The sequence below is a fragment of the Heterodontus francisci genome, chromosome 27 (genome assembly GCF_036365525.1).
Source record: "Heterodontus francisci isolate sHetFra1 chromosome 27, sHetFra1.hap1, whole genome shotgun sequence".
Classification (NCBI taxonomy): Eukaryota; Metazoa; Chordata; class Chondrichthyes; order Heterodontiformes; family Heterodontidae; genus Heterodontus; species Heterodontus francisci.
Genome location: NC_090397.1, coordinates 74,033,293 through 74,057,500, shown reverse-complemented (window position 1 = coordinate 74,057,500; position 24,208 = coordinate 74,033,293). Strand labels below are relative to the sequence as shown.

The 24,208-nt window shown below is 43.1% G+C and overlaps 1 protein-coding gene across 1 annotated transcript in view; it reads right to left on the bottom strand.

The window, feature by feature from the left end:
• Positions 1-267: 267 nt before the first annotated feature.
• The window catches only part of LOC137384912 (semaphorin-3E-like), a 405,916-nt gene continuing 381,975 nt past the window's right edge, over positions 268-24,208 (bottom strand). Inside the window, exons 15-17 of the mRNA XM_068059620.1 lie at positions 12,969-13,036; positions 8,360-8,496; positions 268-1,545 (exon numbers count right to left, since the gene is read on the bottom strand). Of these exons, the coding sequence (XP_067915721.1) occupies positions 1,087-1,545; positions 8,360-8,496; positions 12,969-13,036 (664 nt within the window). The 3' untranslated portion in view covers positions 268-1,086. The remainder of the gene's footprint in view (positions 1,546-8,359; positions 8,497-12,968; positions 13,037-24,208) is intronic.

The window sequence follows — 24,208 nt, the reverse complement described above, 5'->3', positions numbered from 1 at the left end:
CAAATGACCTTTGAATGCCCTTTAGAAAATATAAAGAGCATATTCTTCATTGCAGTTCTATGATCCTTTCACCTCGAAGAAGACTATTTTCTCTTGTGTAATGAGTATATCCTGATTGTATTAAAAGTTTAATTAAAAATGGCAGATGTTGAGATTTTAATTAAGAGGAATAAAGAGACAAAAAGACCCGACTGCAGCCAGTCACCTTAAACATCCATGATCAATTTATTCCAGTCTATTTTGAAAACGTTTATTTGCCAATGATTTCATGTCTCGATAGGTATAATGCTAAGATTTAAAAAGTAAAGTAACAGTAATTCATATTTGGATATAAATATATTGCATTTCCGGCAGTTATTATTACAATGGTTGTTTCTTAATTATCAAATAAAGCCATGGGGTTAGTCAAAGGTCAGAATTTTCTTTCCACTTTACCTTTGTTTTAATTGAAGCTGCTTAAATGTTGACTGTCATTCAAAGTAGTAAATGAAGTTGTATTTAATTAACTTTATTTGTTAAAGCAGTTAAAAGTCCTTTTGTTGTTGGCACAGAAATCCCAAAGAAATGAGAATCATTTTAATCATGATGGTGTCACAAATTAATGATATGATGCATTTCAATGATATTTATGTCAACAAAAAATGATACATTTGCCATATTGTCACAGACATAATTTAATAATTTTGTTCAGGCATTAACCCATCCACAGGTATAATAGAAAACATTAAAATATTGGGGAACCAACAACTGTGGGATGGTACAGGTAACTATGCAACTACTTGGGGTTAATTGAAAAGCTCTGCCGAATTATATACAACAGTGGAGTTGAATTTTAAAAAGCTTGTGAATCTCTAAAGCATACACTTTGTATTGGAACAAGAACTGTTACCAGCACCAGTGCCACACACACCTGTTTGCATGTGCAGTTAATGAAAGTTTGAGCTTTGGAAGCCAATTGTGCAGAAAAGATACCTGTAGTGCATCTTGTAAACAAGAGATATGCTTCCTAAAACATTTATTTGATACTTTTATCACCATTATATCATCTGTTTTTTAACGCTCAAATGTTTATGGTCCCCCCCCCCCTCATGTATCGATAAGATGTCTTGGTGTTCGCCGATGTTCTGACTGACTTCTGGTTTTTATTTTCCGCTCTTGTGTGCTGCTATACTTCCACTTGTTTGCTGCTACTTTGTTTCTCTTTCTCTTCTTTTCATTGCACCACATTTTCTGGCAGTATTCCTCCACCCTCTGGAAGTCACTGTAACCTATTAACTGGAGAAACTCTTTGTACCATGGTCTGGTTCCTTGACTGCTTCCAGGTTGCACCAAGCAGGACATTTTGTGGGCCACCTCCTCTTCATTGCCTTTGTGAAATATATTGTCAATCTGCTCCTCTTCCAAGACATCCAGTTTGATTTTTGTCACTGTCTGTATGAAGCCATGCTCTCTTGCTTTGCAGAAGTATGTTCCAGCATCCATTCTGTGAAGTTTAAGAAACAGCAATCCCAGGTCTGTGTTAATCACCCGATCATCTGTTTTGACCTATCAGAACATCAAAATAACAAAGCCCTTTTAATAGAGTTCTGACTGGTCTATTAACAAAGTCTGTATGTCTATATTATAACTAACCGTTCTGGATCAGACCACACTTCATCAACATGGAGTATATTCAGCAGAGTATTAGGCTGAGAGAAACAATCAGATAATACCATGATTACATTAACAATAATATTTCTGGTATCTCGCTTAGAGGGAAAAATCTGTCTTTCAGCCCGTCTGTGTACACGCAGTGGGTCTAATTAACATGCAGTGCTACAATAACTGGAAAATTGGATCTTTGAATATTAGCACATGAATTCCTTTATTAAAATAGTGGACAGAGGAATGTCGTACAAACATGCTCAGTTTTGGTACATTAATAATTACAGGATCTGATTTGAAGTATTATTAGCTTTTTTGACAAAAGATATGGTTTGCATATTTTCAGCAAGAATTTTAATGTTCATAAGAATTCAGATGGGTCCCATTTTCTGGCATGATGGCCATGACATACAGTGACATCATGGGAAATCTGTAAGCTGATTGGTTGGGTAAGTAATAGCTGTTAGTGCCTGTAAATAGTTTAACAAAATCAGGGGAAAGTTTTTTTTTGAAAAAAATCTCAAAATCTGCCTTATAAGTGATAAGGTTAGTACTACAAAAGTGTGTTTTTTTTTTAGTTAGTGTAATTTATGAAGGACTTTAGATTGTAGTGGGTAGTGTTTGAAGTAGAACAAGGCCCCGAGCGTAACTAGTATTTTTTAGTTAAAGGGAGGAACTAAGTAATCGAAAGGTAAGTCATGACAGGAGAGCTCAGCCCCTTAATATGCTCCTCCTGCGCTATGTGGGAAATCAGGGATGCTTCCAGTGTCCCTGACGACCATGTGTGCAGGAAGTGTATCCATCTGCAGCTACTGACTACCCGCATTACGGAGCTGGAGCTGCGGGTGGATTCATTGTGGAGCATCCGCGATGCTGAGATCGTCATGGATAGCATGTTTAGTGAGGTGGTCACACAGCAGGTAAATGCTGCAAAGGCAGGAAGGGAATAGAACAAAGAACAAAGAACAGTACAGCACAGGAACAGGCCATTCGGCCCTCCAAGCCTGCGCCGATCTTGCTGCCTGCCTAAACTAACACCTTCTGCACTTCCGGGGCCCATATCCCTCTATTCCCATCCTATTCAAGTATTTGTCAAGATGTCTCTTAAACGTCGCTATCGTATCTGCTTCCACCACCTCCCCTGGCAGCAAGTTCCAGGCAATCACCACCCTCTGTGTAAAAAACCTGCCTCGCACATCCCCTCTAAACTTTGCCCCTCGCACCTTAAACCTATGTCCTCTCGTAACTGACTCTTCCACCCTGGGAAAAAGCTTCTGACTATCCACTCTGTCCATGCCGCTTATAACTTTGTAAACCTCTATCATGTCGCCCCTCCACCTCCGTCGTTCAGTGAAAACAATCCGAGTTTTTCCAAACTCTCCTCATAACTAATGCCCTCCAGACCAGGCAACATTCTGGTAAACCTCCTCTGTACCCTCTCCAAAGCCTCCACGTCCTTCTGGTAGTGTGGCGACCAGAATTGCACGCAATATTCTAAGTGTGGCCTAACTAAGGTTCTGTACAGCTGCAACATGACTTGCCAATTTTTATACTCTATGCCCCGACCGATGAAGGCAAGCATGCCGTATGCCTTCTTGACTACCTTATCCACCTGCGTTGTCACTTTCAGTGACCTGTGGACCTGTACGCCCAGATCTCTCTGCCTGTCAATACTCCTAAGGGTTCTGCCATTTACTGTATACTTCCCACCTGCATTAGACCTTCCAAAATGCATTACCTCACATTTGTCTGGATTAAACTCCATCTGCCATTTCTCCGCCCAAGTCTCCAACCGATCTATATCCTGCTATATCCTCTGACAATCCTCATCATTATCCGCAACGCCACCAACCTTTGTGTCGTCCGCAAACTTACTAATCAGACCAGCTACATTTTCCTCCAAACCATTTATATATACTACAAACAGGAAAGGTCCCAGCATTGATCCCTGCGGAACACCACTAGTCACATTCCTCCATTCAGAAAAACACCCATCCACCGATACCCTCTGTCTTCTATGACCGAGTCAGTTCTGTATCCATCTTGCCAGCTCACCTCTGATCCTGTGTGACTTCACCTTTTGTACCAGTCTGCCATGCGGGACCTTGTCAAAGGCTTTACTAAAGTCCATATAGATAACATCCACTGCCCTTCCTTCATCAATCATCTTCGTCACTTCCTCAGAAAACTCAATCAAATTAGTGAGACACGACCTCCCCTTCACAAAACCATGCTGCCTCTCGCTAATAAGTTTGCAGATGACACAAAGCTGGGAGGGGGGTGGGTGTGGTGGGGAATGTGAGCTGTGAGGAGGATGCAAAGAGGCTCCAATGTGATTTGGACAAGTTGGGTGAGTGGGCAAATGCATGGCAGATGCAGTATAATGTGGATAAATATGAGGTTATCCACTTTGGTTGTAAAAACAGAAAGGCAGATTATGATCTGAATGGTGCTAGATTGGGAAAGGGGGAGGTGCAGCAAGACCTGGGTGTCCTTGTACACCAGTCGCTGAAAGCAAGCATTCAGGTGCAGCAAGCAGTTAGGAAGGTGAATGGTATGTTGGCCTTCATTGAAGAGAATTTGAGTACAGGAGCAAGGAAGTCTTACTGCAGTTATACAGGGCCTTGGTGAGACCACATCTGGAGTATTGTGTGCAGTTTTAGTCTCCTTATCTGAGGAAGGATGTTCTTGCCAAGGAGGGAGTGCAAAGAAGATTTACTAGACTGATTCCTGGGATGGCAGGATTGACGTAGGAGGAGAGATTGGGTCGACTAGGCCAATATTCACTCGAGGTTAGAAGAATGAGAGGGGATCTCATAGAAACCTATAAAATTCTAACAGGACTAGACAGGCTAGATGCAGGGGGGATGTTCCGATGGCTGGAGAGTCCAGAACCAGGGGTCACAGTCTCAGGATATGGGGTATGCCATTTAGAACAAAGAACAAAAGAACAAAGAAAATTACAGCACAGGAACAGGCCCTTCGGCCCTCCAAGCCTGCGCCGATCCAGATCCTCTATCTAAACATGTCGTCTATTTTCTAAGGGTCTGTATCTCTTTGCTTCCTGCCCATTCATGTATCTGTCTAGATACATCTTAAAAGACGCTATCGTGCCCGCGTCTACCACCTCTGCTGGCAAAGTGTTCCAGGCACCCACCACCCTCTGCGTAAAGAACTTTCCACGCATATCCCCCCTAAACTTTTCCCCTCTCACTTTGAACTCGTGACCCCTAGTAATTTAATCCCCCACTCTGGGAAAAAGCTTCTTGCTATCCACCCTGTCTATACCTCTCATGATTTTGTACACTTTTTTTTAGGGGTGACTTAATTGAGGTGTACAAAAGAACTGAGATGAGGAGAAATTTCTTCACTCAGCGGGTGGTGAACCTGTGGAATCCTCTACCGCAGAAGGCAGTGGAGGCCAAGTCATTGAATATATTCAAGAAGGAGATAGATATATTTCTTAATGCCAAAGGGATCAAGGGATATGGGGCGAAAGCGGGAACAGGGTGCTGAATTAGATGATCAGCCATTGTCTTTTTGAATTGCAGAGCAGGCCTGAAGGGCTGAATGGCCTACTCCTGCTCCTATTTTCTATGTTTCTATGATTCATGATTATCCTGTGCCCAGTCCTGTTGAGGCAGTCAGCACGCAAACATCTTGCTGCCTCCTGATTTGAATGATTTGAGTGTGCAGTCCAGCACTGTACAAAATGGCGACACGCTCACTGGGTTGTCCAACAGTAGATGTGGCTAGCATATGTTTCATCGAGCCTGGGCCTTTTAAAGACATTGGACTGGATTTTCAAAATGGGGTCGGAAACCCAACACCTGGATAATTTCTGGATCTCGACCCTGCACCTCAACTTCACTGCTCATGCTGTGCTATTTTGAAATGGAAACCCCTGATTGGACTGGAGGCGATCTTGGCACCTAATTAGTAGTGCTGAACATCTCCAGGGACGGGAGCTGTCTGCAGACCCCGAGTGGCAAAGGCAGACAGCAGCTATGATGGGGCCTGCTGCTGTTTTGCCGATGAGAGTGGACTGCTCCTTAGCGAGCCAGCAGCATAAAGCAACAAGATGGTGCACAAAATTCAAATCTGAGGTCGTGTGCAAGATTCCTGAGGGCACCATAATTTTAAACCTCAAAAGAAAGTTTCCCTTCTCCTCGCTGTGACCCCGATAGCTGTACACTAATGTGTACCACACTGTGCGGGTTCTCTAGAATCTAATTTGAACTTCCCGAGCTCCCCGGCCCCTTCACAACCTCCTCTCAGGCCTTAATAGGCTGTTAATTGGAGGAGAACGGGTTCCCTGTTCCCTCACCCCCATCCCGTGCCCCCCCCCCCCATCCACCCTCATTTTAAAAATTGCAGTCTGTCTTGGAGGTGTCGGGATCCAGAGATGCCCTCCACGGCCACGATTTTTAAATTACGTCTGTGACCCTGCCGGCATTTGAAAGTCCAGCTCATCCTGTCCCAGTTAAAGGGGAGCTGCACTCATTATGCAGAAGTTGCTGTTGGCTGTCTGTGGGTGGTGACTTTAAAGAGAGGTGCAGCAAATGGAGCAGCAGGTGAGGGGCTCCCAGGTTTTCTGATGCTGTGCTGGGGATATTAGTACCGGAGGTGCAAAAGAGGAGAGAAGCGATGTTACTGCAGCACTACGGAGCCAAATTTCATGGCCATCGGTGTTTTAAGATCTGAATTCAAGTCACTATTCATGACTGGCATTGTGAAGGACGGAATGACCCAGTATATTTCACTGGCAGTTAGAGTCTGTGTCAGAGAGTGACACCTCCAGCAAAAGGAAGAATGATGTGATTTGATCAACATGCTGCAAGAAATCTTCATCATTCCATTTTTTTCCCTTTATTAATAATCACAGCCACTGGTTTATGAATAAGTCAAATTTCATTCTGAGTACATCAGATTATAATTCTCTTGTCAGCATACTTGGTATTTAGTTCCAGATATGTCTAGATTTTTCAGGAAAACTTTAAAAATGTAGATTTGGTAATAAGCAAATAAAATAGTTAAATATGCATAAACATGCATTGTCATGGGTTAACAGTGAGATTGCAAGAAGGCAATGGATTATATTGTAAGCGTGTCCTCCTCTTTTCGACAGTAGAGAAAATAATAACAAACTATTCCATTGATGTGACCACTTACGTCAATAACCTCCGCAATATTTAAAATTTACAATAATTCGTGATTAAAAACCTCAAACTATAATGTAATTAAAGCAAGATGTGATGTGATAAAACCTCCTAACTGACATTAAATTTTGGGCACCTTTCTGAGTCTTATGTTCTATATTTATATCTATGACCTTCCATTTCAAAATAACATTTTGATCAATAATCTATTTACCTTGTGGAGCTCAACACGCTCAACATACCATAGCTTCATCTATTCCAGTGCTCACGTCAGAGGCACTGAATGTAAGTGAAAGAAACCTGGGATATAAATAACCAGGCACCCAAACATAAAGACAAAAATGAGTATATATACAAAGAATAAAAGAGTCAGATTATTTGGAGATGCTGTTAACTCAAACTGGAAGAGTTTGTAAAATGATTAAATATGGTTCTCATCCAAATTAATATAGTTTTTTCTTGGGATAGTTCGCAAACATAAAGGAAGTCTCATTAGAACACAAATAGAGAAACAAAACTGAAAACATTTCCCTGAATCAGTTAATTTTTCTGAAATCTGCATGTGAAGCCAAACTCAATTCCATGAAATGACATTTATTGCCAATAGTTCAAAAGGAATAAAAATCTCGAGTGTTCTGACATTCTGGAATAATATCATATCCTGATAGGTTCATTACAAGCCACACATTTATCATGTGTTATTTCTTTTCAACAGCTCAACATTTGGCTTGATCTTTGCACAAGTTTTATCAAAGCTGCAGCTTTATTCTGCATTAATGTTGCAATTATGCCACAATTGTAGTGTTGGTACAAATTGGTTCCATTTTATACCAATACTGCAGCCTGAATCCAGAGTTAGATCCTAATCTGATTCCAGAGTGAGGCACGGTGAGACGAGGAAAGGTCAGTTTACTGTCACTCAATGCACAAAACTTTATATCATTAAAACTAGATCTAGGGGGCCCTGGTGGCATAGTGGTAATGTCACTGGACTAGTAACCCAGAGGCCCAGGCTAATGTCCTGGGGATTATGGATTTAAATCCCACTACAACAGTTAGTGGGATTTGAACTCAATTAATTAACTTTCAAAATCTGGAATTGAAAGCCAGTCTCAGTAATGGTGCCATGAACCTATCATCAACTGTTGTCCAAATCCATCTGGTTCACTAATGCCCTTAAGAGAAAGAAATCTGCCGTCCTTACCTGGTCTGGCCTACATATGACTCCAAACCCACAGCAATGTGGTCGACTCTTAACTGCCCTCTGAAATGGCTTAGTAAGCCACTCAGTTATCAAGGGCAATTAGGGATGGGCAACAAATGCTGGCCTTGCCAGTGATGCCCACATCCCATGAAAGAATAAAAAAAAGAATCATACTATTTTAAGAACTGTTGACATTCTGTACACCAACAAAGCAGATTTTTCAATATCCCAGTGATTTACAGGTCCTTCGCCACAATGAAATTCAAATAAAATGCTCATCAATACTCGTGTTTATATAAGATTTATTACGTTTAGCATTTTAAAGTTAAGATTTATTTCACAAATAACTTACCTCATCTTGTTTCTGGTTTTTTGTTTCCACAAACCACAACACTTTAGCTTGTGGTGATCTGGGGCTGCATTCCAACAATGTACTATTTCTCTCAATACCATATAAGAGTCTTCCCTCAGTTTTTGTAAGTGTCTCATCTGAACCATGGAAGCAAAAGGTATCTGGTTAATGTAAGAACTAAATTACTAGTGATGAAAATAAAATCATTATTTGGCTTTTAACATCACACCATCAAAAGTATCTCATTTACATAAATTTTATTTCAGACCACAGATTTCATGTTTAATAGTATTCAAGTATTGCATATAAACATATCCATCTTAATGGAATAAAGCAAAACTCAATTTTTTGTGAATTGTAACCAATGGTTTATGAAAAGAAGACTTTTATTCATACAGGACCTGTCATGACCTCAGGGTGTTCCAACACACTTCACAACCAATGAAGTACTTCTTGAACTGGAGTCACTGTGGCAATGTAGGAAACATGGCAGCTATTTTGAGCACAGCAAGCTCCCACAAACAACAATGAGATAATGATCAGTTAATCTGTTTTAGGTTTTGGGTGAGGGTTAAATGTTGGTCTGAACACTGAGGAAAACTCCCCTGTTCATCTTCAAAATAACGCCACAGGAACTTTGTGTTTCAGTTGCATTGCTGGTTAAAGAGGAAATTAACACAATTGAGAGGAAAGATATTAGCTCTGATGATTTGGAATCTGTATCGGTAGAGCTGAGAAACACTAAGGGGTAAAAAACGTTAGTGGGGGTTGTATATAGATCCCCAAACTGTAGTGGTAATGTTGGGAATTAGAGATGCATGCGATAAAGGAACATCTGTAATTACGGGTGATTTTAATCTGCATATAGATTGGGCAAATCAAATTAGTCACAACACGGTAGAGGAGGAATTCATTGAGTGTATATGGGATGGTTTTCTGGACCAATACGTTGAGGAACCAACTAGAGAACAGGCCATCCTAGACTGGGTATTGTGTAATGAGAGAGGAATAATTGACAATCTAGTGGTGTGAGACCCCTTGGGGATGAGCGACCATAATATGATAGAATTCTTCATCAAGATGGAGAGTGACATAGCTGATCTTGAGACAAGGGTCCTGAATCTTAGCAAAGGAAACTACAAAGGTATGAGGTGTGAGTTGGCCATGACGGATTGGGAAACCTTACTTAAAGGGATGACGGTGGATAGGCAATGGCAAACATTTAAAGAGCACATGCATGAACTGCAACAATTGTTTATCCCAGTCTGGTGCAAAAGTAGAACAGGAAAGGTAGCCAAACCATGGTTTACAAGGGAAATTAGAGATAGCATTAGATCCAAGGAAGAAGCATATAAATTTGCCAGGAAAAACAACAGACCTGAGGATTGGGAACAGTTTAGAATTCAGCAAAGGAAGACCAAAGGATTGATTAAGAAGGGGAAAATAGAGTACGAGAGTAAGCTTGTGGGGAACATAAAAACTGACTGTAAAGATTTCAATAGGTATATGAAGAGAAAAAGATTAGTGAAGACAAATGTAGGTCCCTTACAGTCAGAAACAGGGGAATTTATTATGGGGAATAAAGAAATGGCTGACCAACTAAATGCATACTTTGGTTCTGTCTTCACAAAGGAGGACACAAATATCATACCAGAAATGTTGGGGAACACAGGGTTTAGTGAGAGAGAGGACCTGAAAGAAATCAGTATTAGTAGAGAAATGGTGATGGGGAAATTGATGGGATTGAAGGCCGATAAATCCCCAGGGCCTGATGGTATGCATCCCAGAGTACTTAAGGAAGTGGCCCTAGAAATAGTGGATGCATTGGTGGTATCTTCCAAGATTCTATAGACTCTGGAACAGTTCTTACAGATTGGAAGGTAGCTAATGTAACCCCACTATTTAAAAAGGGAGGCAGAGAGAAAACAGGGAATTATAGACTAGTCAGCCTGAAATTGGTAGTGGGGGAAATTCTAGAGTCCCTTAACAAAGATTTTATAGCAGAGCACTTAGAGAACAGTGGCAGAATCAGGCAGAGTCAGCATGGATTTACAAAAGGGAAATTATGCTTGACAAATCTATTAGAATTCTTCGAGGATGTAACCAGCAGAGTTGATGAGGGGGAGCCAGTGGATGTGGTTTATTTGGACTTTCAGAAGGCTTTCGACAAAGTCCCACATAAGAAATTGGCATGTAAGATTAAAGCGCATGGGATTGGGGGTAGTGTATTGCGATGGATAGAAAATTGGTTGGCAGACAGGAAACAAAGTGTAGAAATAACCGTGTCTTTTTCTGAATGGCAGGCAATGACTAGTGGGGTACCGCAGGGATCGGTGCTAGGACCCCAGCTATTCACAATATACATTAATGATTTAGATGAGGGAACTAAATGTAATATCTCCAAATTTGCAGATTACACAAAACTGGGTGGGAGGGTGAGTTGTGAGGAGGATGCAGAGAGGCTTCAGGGTGATTTGGACAAGTTGAGTGAGTGGGCTAATGCATAGCAGATCCTGCAAAATGTGGATAAATGTGAGGTTATCCACTTTGGTAGCAGAAACAGGAAGGCAGATTATTATCTGAATGGCTATAAACTTAGAGAGGGGAATATGCAGCGTGACCTGGGTGTTCTCGTACACCAGTTGCTGAAGGTAAGCATTCAGGTCCAACAGGTGGTAAAAAAGGCAAATGGTATGTTGGCCTTCATAGCGAGAGGATTTGAGTACAGGAGCAGGGATGTCTTGCTACAATTATACAGGGCCTTGGTGAGGCCACACCTGGAATATTGTGTGCAGTTTTGGTCTCCTTATCTGAGGAAGATGTTCTTGCTATCGAGGGAGTGCAGCGAAGGTTTACCAGACTGATTCCTGGGATGGTGGGACTGACATTTGAGGAGAGATTAAGTCAGTTAGGATTATATCTGCTGGAGTTCAGAAGAGTGAGGGGAGATCTCATAGAAACCTATAAAATTCTAACAGGACTTGACAGGGTAGATGCAGGAAGGATGTTCCCGATGGTGGGGGAGTCCAGAACCAGGGGTCATAGTCTAAGGATACGGGGTAAACCTTTCAGGACTGAGATGAGGAGAAATGTTGTCACCCAGAGAGTGGTGAACCTGTGAATTCGTTACATCAGAAAGCAGTTGAAACATTGTATGTTTTCAAGAAGGAGTTAGATATAGCTCTTGGGTCTGAAGGGACAAAAGGGTATGGGGGGAAAGCGGGAATAGGTTACTGAGTTGGATGATCAGCCATGATCATAATGAATGGCGGAGCAGGCTCGAAGGGCCGAATGGCCTACTCCTGCTCCTATTTTCTATGTTTCTATGTTTAACATCCACCTGAGAGGGTGGACAGGGCAGCTCAACATCTCATCCAAAATCTTGCACGTCCAACAGTACAGCACTCCCTCTGTTCTGCACTGGAGTGTCAGCCTGTCAAGGCGCTGAAGTTTGATTGGAACCCACAATCTTATGAAAGACTGTTTCTGACCAGTGGGATCCATCTCCAATGAAAGTGAATAATGATATCACCCTTGTCTAAGTGCATTCTAAACACTCGGGGTTTGTGTGGGGATTTGATCCACAGCCAAACAACACTGGACTTGGCTGTTTCGGTGATATAGTAACATCACACCAGTGGGTTTTTTTGTGAATCACACAACTATTCACAGTGGTGTAGTGGTATTGTCACTGGACTAGTAACCCAGAGACCCAGGGTATTGCTCTGGGGTCAGGGGTTCAAATCCCACCACAGCAGAAGGTGGAATTTGAATTCAATTAATAAATCTGGAATTTAAAGCTAGTCTAATGATGGCCATGAAACCATTGTCGATTGTTGTAAAAACCCACCCGGTTCACGAATGTCCTTTAGGGAAGGAAATCTGTTGTCCTTACCTGGTCTGGCCTACATGTGACTCCAGACCCACAGCAATGTGGTTGACTCTTACATGCCCTCTGAAATGGCCTAGCAAGACACTCAGTTAGGGCAATTAGGGATGGGCAATAAATGCTGGCCTAGCCAGCGACGCCCACATCCCATGAATGAATAAAAAAAAACACTTGTATTAGAAACAGGCTGTGCAATATTTCAGATTTATTTCCCAGTTCTAACATCCTTCATATTGTCAATTTCAAGAAGATTCTGGTTTGAAAGTAAGCTGGGTTCAAACATTAGATGTGTAGAATATTCTTTCAGAGACATTGTGCCAGATACCCTAGGGATGAGTTTGATAGAAGGAGGTTGTATGGAAGTGAGATATTGCAAATAGAAAGTGGGAATATTATTAAGGGGAAAGGCAGGATTAGGAAAGAATGATGGATGGAACTTTCCTCAATCATTGTGAATGCCACATGGAGCAGAATAGAACACATTGAATAGCAAATTATTTCAGTGTGAAATATTTGACCAAGCGGGAAAAGCTGAAAATAAAATTGAAAACATTGGATTTGAAGCATGAAAAATATTTCAATATGTTTTAGCAAGTTTTCTAATTCTTGAGAAAAACTCTTCAAAGTCAGGGAAAATCTTCGCTCATTTTAGCATTTTAGAAAAAATGAGCCAGGGTTATGATCTGAATGCAACACCTTATCCATTAGGTAGACACCTACCATTCCACTGCTGGCCGAGGCACTGCTGGACTGCATCACCATGACGAATATCTTGTCTACGGAAACGCCTGCAGAGAGGGATAGACAAGCCACTTTTGTATTCAAGAACACACAATCATCTATTATAACTCCAGGTACATTATCTTCCATGTATTTTCTTTATATAAGGTTTCATAATTCCATGCCGATATGTGCAGATATAATTTTTGTTCCAACTATTTTGCTGTGCTTTGACATCATACCCCCATATATTGCAACAGTGAGCAGCACGTTATTAATGCAACAAGTTGGCCTTATTTCATCAGGTGAACAATAAAGGGTCCAACTTTTGGTCAAATAGATCAATTAGGAGTTCACAGTGTTTGAACTAAATATATAAATAAAAAGCCAGGATTGGGAAAGGAAAGAAAGTGAGGTGACTTGATGGTGATTTGATGGGAGATGAAAGTGGTGTATCACATAATAATGTCATGTCATCATTAAAGACACTGGGGGTGAAACTGCATCGACACCAGCAGCTCGAAATATGGAAACATACAATGAAACATAGAAAATAGGAGCAGGAGTAGGCCATTCGGCCCTTCGAGCCTGCTCCGTCATTCATTATGATCATGGCTGATCATCCAACTCAGTAACATGTTCCTGCTTTCGCCCCATACCCTTTGATCCCTTTAAAACCAAGAGCTATATCTAACTCCTTCTTGAAAACATACAATGTTTTGGCCTCAACTGCTTTCTGTGGTAGCGAATTCCACAGGTTCACCACTCTCTGGGTGAAGAAATTTCTCCTCATCTCAGTCCTGAAAGGTTTACCCTGTGTCCTTGGACTATGACCCCTGTATCTGGACCCCCCACCATGATGAACATCCTTCCTGCATCTACCCTGTCAAGTCCTGTTAGAATTTTATAGGTTTCTATGAGATCCCCCCCTCACTCTTCTGAACTCCAGCAAATATAATCCTAACCGACTCAATCTCTCCTCATATATCAGTCCCACCATCCCAGGAATCAGTTGGTAAACCTTCGCTGCACTCCCTCTATAGCAAGAACATCCTTCCTCAGATAAAGAGACCAAAACTGCACACAATATTCCAGGTGTGGCCTCACCAAGGCCCTGTATAATTGCAGCAAGACATCCCTGCTCTTGTACTCAAATCCTCTCGCTATGAAGGCCAACATACCATTTGCCTTTTTTACCGCCTGTTGGACCTGCATGCTTACCTTCAGCGACTGGTGTACGAGAACACCCAGGTCTCACTGCATATTCCCCTCCCTCAGTTTATAGCCATTCAGATAATAATCTGCCTTCCTGTTTTTGCTACCAAAGTGGATAACCTCACATTTATCCACATTATACTGCATCTGCCATGCATTAGCCCACTCACTCAACTTGTCCAAATCACCCTGAAGCTTCTCTGCATCCTCCTCACAACTCACCCCCCCCCACCCAGTTTTGTGTCATCTGCAAATTTGGAGATATTACATTTGGTTCCCTCATCTAAATCATTAATGTATCTTGTGAATAGCTGGGGTCCTAGCACCGATCCCTGCAGTACCCCACTAGTCACTGCCTGCCATTCGGAAAAAGACCCATTTATCCCGACTCTTTGTTTCCTGTCCGCCAACCAATTTTCTATCCATCGCAATACACTACCCCCAATCCCATGCGCTTTAATTTTACACACTTATCTCTTATGTGGGACTTTGTCGAGCGCCTTCTGAAAGTCCAAATAAACCACATCCACTGGCTCCCCCTCATCAACTCTACTAGTTAAATCCTCGAAGAATTCTAGTAGATTTGATAAGCATGGGCTCACAGTGAATCAGCAGCTGATTTTTCATCGTGCCCAATCTTCCCACTGAAGTTCACAGAAAGATGGTTCAAATTCTTTTTGGAGACTCATTTCCTCGTCTCACTGTCGCTTTTACTCAGTTTGAAATTTAAAATCTTGGCAATCTTTCCCAAGTCGATGGAAAATGAAAACTGGTGTAGTGAAAAATCAGCTGACGATTTGCGATGAGTCTATTTCACACAGCTGGCTAGATCAATTTCACCCCTACTGTGTTATCAGAAAACAGCAAACACCGCCATAATCATTTGTAAACTAGTTTAACATTCAGAAACTGTGTTATAACCATAAATAATGGGAAAATTGTTGTGGGAAGTTGTACATGATGGAATCCAAACATGCAGCTCATGGTAATGTTAATTTCTATGAATATTTCAATGGTTTCCTCAGCAGTGCAGCCATTTGCTGGACACACAGAAGGAATAAAAGCACGTTGTATGTCATATTGAAGGTAAACAACTAATCAGGGGTGAGTTATAGTTTTTTGTGCAGTCCTTTCTTTCCTCTGGATGAGGCAAGTAGCTTATCCAAATTATTTCTCAATTGAGAAGCAAGTTCCATCATGATTACAGAATTATGGGATGTTACAGCACAAAAGTTGGTCACTTGACCATCACATTTCTGCCAGCATTTCTCTCCGCTCAGTCAACTAGCCTGAGCTGTCTTTGCTGCTCACTCTCCACACCTTTTAATATTCTTCTCTTCAAGCAATTATCTAACTCCTTTTTAAAATATTTTATGGACTCTGCCTCAACAATGGTTTCTGCAGCTAATTCTCCATTCTAACAGGCCTCTGTATAAAGAATTATTTTTTAATGCCCACTTCAATTCTTATTGCAATTATTTTATATTTATGTTCCTTCATTAATGTCACTGGAAGCAACCTATCTTTATTTGCCTTAACATCAACCTGCATAAGACTGAAGATCTCTATCGGTCATCCTGTAACCTTGGCTCCAGTGAAAGCTCTAACCTTTCAGGTATGTCCTCGTATGTAACTATAACCATTTATCCCTGTTAAGACCCCAGCAAATCTTTTCCATTGCTTTATTACCCTTCCTTTAAATTGATGTCCAAAACCATCCACAATACTCCATGTGCTGTAGGCACACCCACAGTGCTGTTAGGAAGGGAGTTCCAGGACTTTGATCCAGTGACAGTGAAAGAACAGCAATATAGTTCCAAGTCAGGATGATGTGTGGCTTGGAGGGGAATTTGTAGGTGATGGTGTTCCCAAGCATTTGCGGCCCTTGTTCTTCTAGGTGGTAGAGGTTGTGGCTTTGGAAGGTGCTGTCGAAGGAGAAGGGGCAGCACAGTGGCGCAGTGGTTAGCACCGCAGCCTCACAGCTCCAGGGACCCGGGTTCGATTCTGGGTACTGCCTGTGCGGAGTTTGCAAGTTCTCCCTGTGTCTGCGTGGGTTTCCTCCGGGTGCTCCGGTTTCCTCCCACATGCCAAAGACTTGCAGGTTGATAGGTTAATTGGCCATTATAAATTTCCCCTAGTATAGGTAGGTGGTAGGGAAATATATAGGGACAGGTGGGGATGTGGTAGGAATATGGGATTAGTGTAGCATTAGTATAAATGGGTGGTTGATGGTCGGCACAGACTTGGTGGGCCGAAGGGCCTGTTTCAGTGCTGTATCTCTAAACTAAACTTGGCGAGTTGCTGCAGTGCATCTTGTAGATGGTACAAATGTTTAAGGTGGTGGATGGCGTGTCAATCAAGTGAGCTGCTTTGTCCTGGATGATGTTGAGCTTCCTAAAGTCATAGAATCATTATGGCACATAAGGAAGCCATTCGGCCCTTCGTGTCTCAGTAGAGCAATCCAACCAATCCCATTCCCCTGTTCTATCCACATAGCCCTGCAAGGTTTTTTCCCTCAAGTGTCCATCCAATTTCCTTTTGAAATCATTCATCATCTCCGCTTCCACCAACCTCATAGGCAGTGAGATCCAGGGCACCAATCGCTGTGTAAAAAAGTTCTTCCTCACATCCCCCTGCATCTCTTGCCCAAAATCTTAAATCTTCTTGAGTGTTGTTGGAGCCTCACTATTCAAGACAAGTGGAAAGTATTCCATAACACCCCTGACTTGTGCCTTGTAGATGGTGGACAGGCTTTGGGGAGTCAGGAGGTGAGTTATTCACCACAGAATTCCCAGTTTCTGACCTGCTCTTCTAGCCACAGCATTTATGTGATTGGTCCAGTTCAGTTTCTGGTCAATGATGACCCCCAGGATGGTAATGCCATTGAACCTCGAGGAGAGATGGTTAGATTCTCTCTTGTTTTGGATTCTTGATATTGGATTCAAGATGGATCCTGATCAGTCAGCTCCCTTGGAAGCTCCTCACTGTGTAAGTCTATCTGTGGCCATCTGCTGCCATACGTTGCTCATTCTCCCCACTAAATCCTCTCTTCTGTTGTTTGGGTTCCCCTGTTTCTAACAGTGGGTGCATTTTAGCCCAAACTTTAAGTGAACTGTTAAACAGCCTCTGTCTGATGTTTCAAACCCCAACCCCTGACATTACCTTGTGAACTCTGGTAAAGATTTAGATAAGATCTGGAAGTGGATTTTCACTGAAACCTTACTTCAAATTCCTGAACTTCTCGGGACATCAGGACTACGTTTCTGCAGTGGACTTAAGTGGAAAAAAAAACAAAGGCCAGGATCTTATGGGACCTCAGGGGGTGGGCTGAGAGGCAGGGGGCCAGAAAATTGTGTGGGAGAGTGGGGGCATGGTGTTCCTGTCACCTTCCCACTGTCACTGGCATTTTACCAGTGGCAGGGGGCCCTTGACCACATGGTGAGACCACCAGGCAAACCCTGGCGGTCTCATAGAGTCATAGAATCATAGAGTCATTTACAGCATAGAAGAAGGCCATTTGACCCATCGATTCCCTGCTAGCTCACTGAGGAGTAATCCAATCAGTCCCAATCCCTCGCTTGATCTCCCTAGCCCAGTAAGTTTATCTTCTTCAAGTGCTCCCACCAATTTCCTTTAGAAATCATTGATGTCTCTGCTTCCACCACCCTCATGGGCAATGAGTTCCAGGTCATTACCACTCACTGCGTAAAGAGGTTCTTCCTCACATTCTCCCAAAAACTTAAATCCATGTCCCTTAGTTCTTGTACCATTAGTTAATGGAAACAGGTCTTCCTTGTCAAACTTATCTAAGCCTGTCAAAATCTTTACACCTCGATCTTCGTTGTTCCAAGGAGAACATCTCCAGCTCTTCCCACCTAATCTTGTAACTAAAATCCCCCATCCCTGGAACCATAGAAACATAGAAAATAGGAGCAGGAGTAGGCCATTCGGCCCTTCGAGCCTGCTCCGCCATTCATTATGATCATGGCTGATCATCCAACTCAGTAACCTGTTCCCGCTTGCTCCCCATATCCTTTGATCCCTTTAGACCCAAGAGCTATATCTAACTCCTTCTTGAAAACATACAATGTTTTGACTTCAACTGCTTTCTGTGGCAGTGAATTCCACAGGCTCACCACTCTCTGTGAAGAAATTTCTCCTCATCTCAGTCCTGAATGGTTTACCCCGTATCCTTAGACTATGACCCCTGGTTCCGGACTCCCCCACCATCGGGAACATCCTTCCTGCATCTACCCTGTCAAGTCCTGTTAGATATTATAGGTTTCTATGAGATCCCCCCCTCACTCTTCTGAACTCCAGCAAATACAATCCTAACCGACTCAATCTCTCCTCATACGTCAGTCCCACCATCCCAGGAATCAGTCTGGTAAACCTTCGCTGCACTCCCTCCATAGCAAGAACATCCTTCCTCAGACAAGGAGACCAAAACTGCACACAATATTCCAGGTGTGGCCTCACCAAGGCCCTGTATAATTGCAGCAAGACATCCCTGCTCCTGTACTCGAATCCTCTTGCCATGAAGGCCAACATACCATTTGCCTTTTTTACCGCCTGTTGGACCTGCATGCTTATCTTCAGCGACTGGTGTACGAGAACACCCAGGTCTCACTGCATATTCCCCTCCCTCAGTTTATAGCCGTTCAGATAATAATCTGCCTTCCTGTTTTTGCTACCAAAGTGGATAACCTCACATTTATCCACATTATAATGCATCTGCCATGCATTAGCCCACTCACTCAACTTGTCCAAATCACCCTGAAGCCTCTCTGCGACCTCCTCACAACTCACCTTCCCACCCAGTTTTGTGTCATCTGCAAATTTGGAGATATTACATATAATTCCCTCATCTAAATAATTAATATATATTGTGAATAGCTGGGGTCCCAGCACTGATCCCTGCGGTACCCCACTAGTCACTGCCTGCCATTCAGAAAAAGTCCCATTTATCCCTACTCTTTGTTTCCTGTCCGCCAACCAATTTTCTATCCATCGCAATACACTACCCCCAATCCCATGCGCTTTAATTTTACACGCTTATCTCTTATGTGGGACTTTGTCGAAAGTCTTCTGAAAGTCCAAATATACCATGTCCACTGGCTCCCCCTCATCAGCTCTATTAGTTACATCCTCGAAGAATTCTAGTAGATTTGTCAAGCATGATTTCCCTTTCTTAAATCCATGCTGACTCTGTCCGATTCTACCACTGTTCTCGAAGTGCTCTGCTATAAAATCTTTGATAATGGACTCTAGAATTTTCCCTACTACCGACGTCAGGCTGACTGGTCTATAGTTCTCTCTTTCTCTCTAAATGGTGGGGATACGTTAGCTACCCTCCAATCTGCAGGAACTGTTTCAGAGTCTATAGAATCTTGGAAGATGATCACCAATGCATCCACTATTTCTAGGGCAACTTCCTTAAGTACTCTGGGATACAGACCATCAGGCCCTGGGGATTTATCGGCCTTCAATCCCATCAATTTCCCCAACACCATTTCTCTACTAATACTGATTTCCTTCAGTTCCTCTCTCTCACTAAGCCCTGTGTTCCCCAACATTTCTGGTATGATATTTGTGTCCTCCTTTGTGAAGACAGAACCAAAGTATGCATTTAGTTGGTCAGCCATTTCTTCGTTCCCCATAATAAATTCCCCTGTTTCTGACTGTAAGCGACTTACATTTGTCTTCACTAATCTTTTTCTCTTCACATACCTCGAGAAACTTTTACAGTCAGTTTTTATGTTCCATGCAAGCTTGCTCTCGTACTCTATTTCCCCTTCTTAATCAATCCCTTGGTCCTCCTTTGCTGAATTCTAAACTGCTCCCAATCCTCAGGTCTGCTGTTTTTCCTGGTGGATTTATATGCCTCTTCCTTGGATCTAATGCTATCTCTAATTTCCCTTGTAAGCCATGGTTTGGCTACCTTTCCCGTTTTACTTTTGCACCAGACAGGAGTAAACAATTATTGCAGTTCATCCATGTGTCTTTGAATGTTTGCCATTGCCTATCCACCGTCATCCCTTGAAGTAACATTTCCCAATCCGTCATAGCCAACTCGTGCCTCATACCTTCGTAGTTTTACTAAGATTCAGGACCCTTGTCTCGGAATCAACTACGTCACTCTCCATCTTGATGAAGAATTCTATCATATTATGGTCGTTCGTCCCCAAGGGGTCTCACACAACTAGATTGTCAATTATTCCTCTCTCATTATACAATACCCAGTCTAGGATGGCCTGTTCTCCAGTTGGTTCCTCAACGTATTGATCCAGAAAGCCACCCCATATACACTCCAAGAATTCCTCCTCTATGGTATTGTGACTAATTTGATTTGCCCAATCTATAAGCAGATGAAAGTCACCCGTAATTACAGATGTTCCTTTATCGCATGCGTCTCTAATTTCCTGTTTAATGCCATTCCCAACATCACCACGACAGTTTGGGGGTCTCTATACAACCCCCACTAACGTTTTTTGCCTCTTAGTGTTTCTCAGCTCTACCCATACAGATTCCACATCGTCAGAGCTAATATCTTTCTCTCACTATTGTGTTAATTTTCTCTTTAACCAGCAATGCAACTCCACCGCCTTTTGCTTTTTGTCTGTCCTTCCTAAATACTGAATATCCCTGGATGTTTATTTCCCATCCCTGGTCACCCTGCAGCCATGTCTCCATAATCCCGACTATATCATACCCATTTACATCTATTTGCGCAATTTATTCATCCACTTTATTGCGAATGCTCCGCACGTTCAGGCACGAAGCCTTAAGGCTTGTCTTTTTAACATTACTTGTCCTCTTCCCACTATTTTTCACTGTGGCCCTGTTTGATTCTGGCTCTTGATTTCTCTGCCGATCACTTTTCTTATTCCCCTTACTGTCTTTTGTTCTTGTCTTTGATCCCCCCTCCTCTGACTCCTTGCAAAGGTTCCCATCCCCCTGCCATTTTAGTTTAAACCCTCCCCAACCACTCGAGCAAATACTCCCCCGAGGATATCAGTCCCAGTCCTGCCCAGGTGTAACCCGTCCAGTTTGTACTGGTCCCAGCTCCCCCAGAACCGGTCCCAATGTCCCAGGAATCTAAAACCCTCCCCCTCACACCATCTCTTCAGCCATGTATTCATCCGATATATCCTGCTAGTTCTACTCTGACTAGCACGTGGCACTGGTAGTAATCCTGAGATCACTTTTCAACTTACTTCCTAACTCCCTATATTCTGCTTTCAGGACCTCATCCTTTTTTTTACCTACATCGTTTGTACCAATGTGTACCACGACCACTGGTTGTTCACCCTCCCCCTTCAGAATGTCCAGTAACCGCTCTGAGACATCCTTGACCCTAGCACCAGGGAGGCTACATACCATCCTGGAGTCTCTTTTGCAGCCTCAGAAACGCCTATTTATTCCCCTTACGATTGAATCCCCGATAACTATTGCATTCCCACACTTTTTACTCCTCCCCTGTGCAGCAGAGCCAACCGTGTTGCAACGATTTGGGCTGTTGCTGCTTTCCCCTGAGAGGCCATTCCCCCCAACAGTATCCAAAGCAGTATATCTGTTTTGCAGGGGAATAGCCACAGGAGATTCCTGCACTGCCTGCCTAGTCCTCTTGCTCTGCCTGGTGGTCACCCATTCCCCTCCTGCCTGTGGAGTCTGAGCCTGCGGTGTGACCCCCTCTCTATACGTGCTATCCATGACACTTTCTGCCTCGTGGATGCTCCACAGTGTCCCCAGACGCTGCTCCAGCTCCGAAACCCGGGCTTCTAGGAGCTGCAGTTGGAGACACTTCCTGCACACATGCTGGTCCCGGGCACTGGAATTGTTCCTGACTTCCCACATAGAACACGAGGAGCACGCCACAGCTTTGAGCTCTCCTGCCATGTCTTAATCCTTTAAATTAAATGTTTTGGAAGATCTTAATATCAAATAATATCAGTTACTCTAGGGCCCTTCTTCCCTGGTCCTCGTTACTACAGAACTCTCTAAAAAAACACTTACTATATATGAAAATAAACTGTAAACCTTTCTTACCTTAGATACTTACCCAGCTATTTAGAGCTATTCCCTAACAGCAGTGACTCACCAACCAATCACCTTGCTGCTTTCCTGTGACGTCACTGTTGGCTTTTTTTTTCAAAACTCCGGCGCGCTTGAAGAAGTCCGACTGCTCCCCGCTCCTGAAAGTGAAGGCCCCGAGCCATGCGGTTGTTTCCACACAGGTTTAACTGCTCTCCGCTCCTGAAGGTAAGTCCATTCTGGTAAATCTCCTCTGCACCCCCTCAAGGGCCCTCACATCCTTCTTGAAGTGTGGTGACCAGAACTGGACGCAATACTCCAGTTGGGGCCCAACTAGAGCTTTATAAAGGTTCAGCATAACTTCCCTGTTTTTGTACTCAATGCCTCTATTTATGAAGCCCACGATCCCATACACTCTATTAACCACTCTCTCAATATGTCCTGCCACCTTCAAAGATCGATACACATGCACCTCCAAGTCCCTCTGTTCCTGCACACTCTTTAGAACTGTGAAATTAAGTCTATATTGCCTTTCCCTATCCCTTCTGCCAAAATGCATCACCTCACACTTGTCTGTATTAAATTCTATCTGCCACTTGTCTGCCCATTCTGCTCACCTATCTATGTCCTGTTGCAGGCAGTTCACATCATCCTCACTGTCAGCCACACTTCCAAGTTGGGTATCATTGGCAAATTTTGTGATTCAACTCTGTGTGCCAAGATTCAAGTCATTTATATATAGCAAAAAATGCAGTAATCCCAGCACTGCCCCTTGGGGAACACTACTGTCTACCATCCTCCAGTCTGAAAAACAACCATTTACCATGACTCACTGTTTTCTGTCCTTGAGCCAATATTTTTTTATCCAACTCCTATTCCATGAGCCCCAATTTTGTTAACCGGTCTTTGATGTGGTACTTTATCAAACGCTTCCTTAAAATCCACATAGACAACATTCACCGCATTCCCTTCATCAACCTTCTCTATTACTTCATCAAAAAATTCAATTAGATTAGTTAAGCATGATCTGCCTTTTACAAATCCATGCTTGTTCTCCTTAATTAGTTCAAACCTCTCTAAATGCCTGTTGATTTTTTTCCCTGATTATTGTTTCTAAAACCTTACCCACCTCTGATGTTAAACTAACCGGCCTGTAGTTGCTCGGACTGTCCTTTTACCCTTTCTTGAATAACGGTGTCACATTTACCACTCTCCAATCCTCTGGCACCTCCCCCATATCTAGGGAAGATTGGAAGATTATGGCAAACCCTTCCACTATCTCCGCTCCCACTTCCTTAAGTAACCTGGGATGCAAGCCATCCGGACCAGATGACTTATCTACCCTCAACATAGCCAGCCTTTCCAGTACCTCCTCCCTCCCAATTTTTACCCTATTCATTTCCTCTGCAGTTCTCTGCTTTTCCTGATACTTTGCCAGATTTCTCTAGCTTAGTAAACACTGATACAAAGTACCCATTCAGTATTCTAGCCTTGCTCTGTGCTTCAAAGAATATATTAACCTCTTTGCCCTTAATAGACTCCACTCCACTTCTTACTAACCACTTACTATTTACATGCTTGCAGGCTAGGTGGCAGGGCCATCCTGATCTGGCACCATGTGGCCAACGAAGGGTCCACCAGAGACAAGGACCTGCCCCATGGAAACACCACCACCGCACCCCACCCCACCCCCTGCCCCTCACCGGGGCCTGCATTACTGGTCCTGGCGACCTCGACCCCACCTACCTGGGTTCCGGGACAGCGTCCATGATCCTGCTGAGGGCCGGGTGCAGTCCCAGCAGAGACTACTGCTCCCAATGGCACTGCTAGGCTTGAAGAGCTGCTGGCCCTCTGATTGGCTGGAAGCTCTTGGAGGTGGGATCTCATCCTTTAAAGGGATGGAAGGCCTGACACTAGGCACTTAATTGCCTGATGCATGTAAAAACTGCTCGGGCTCCCAGAACCGGCTGAGATGGGGTTGCCCCGATTTT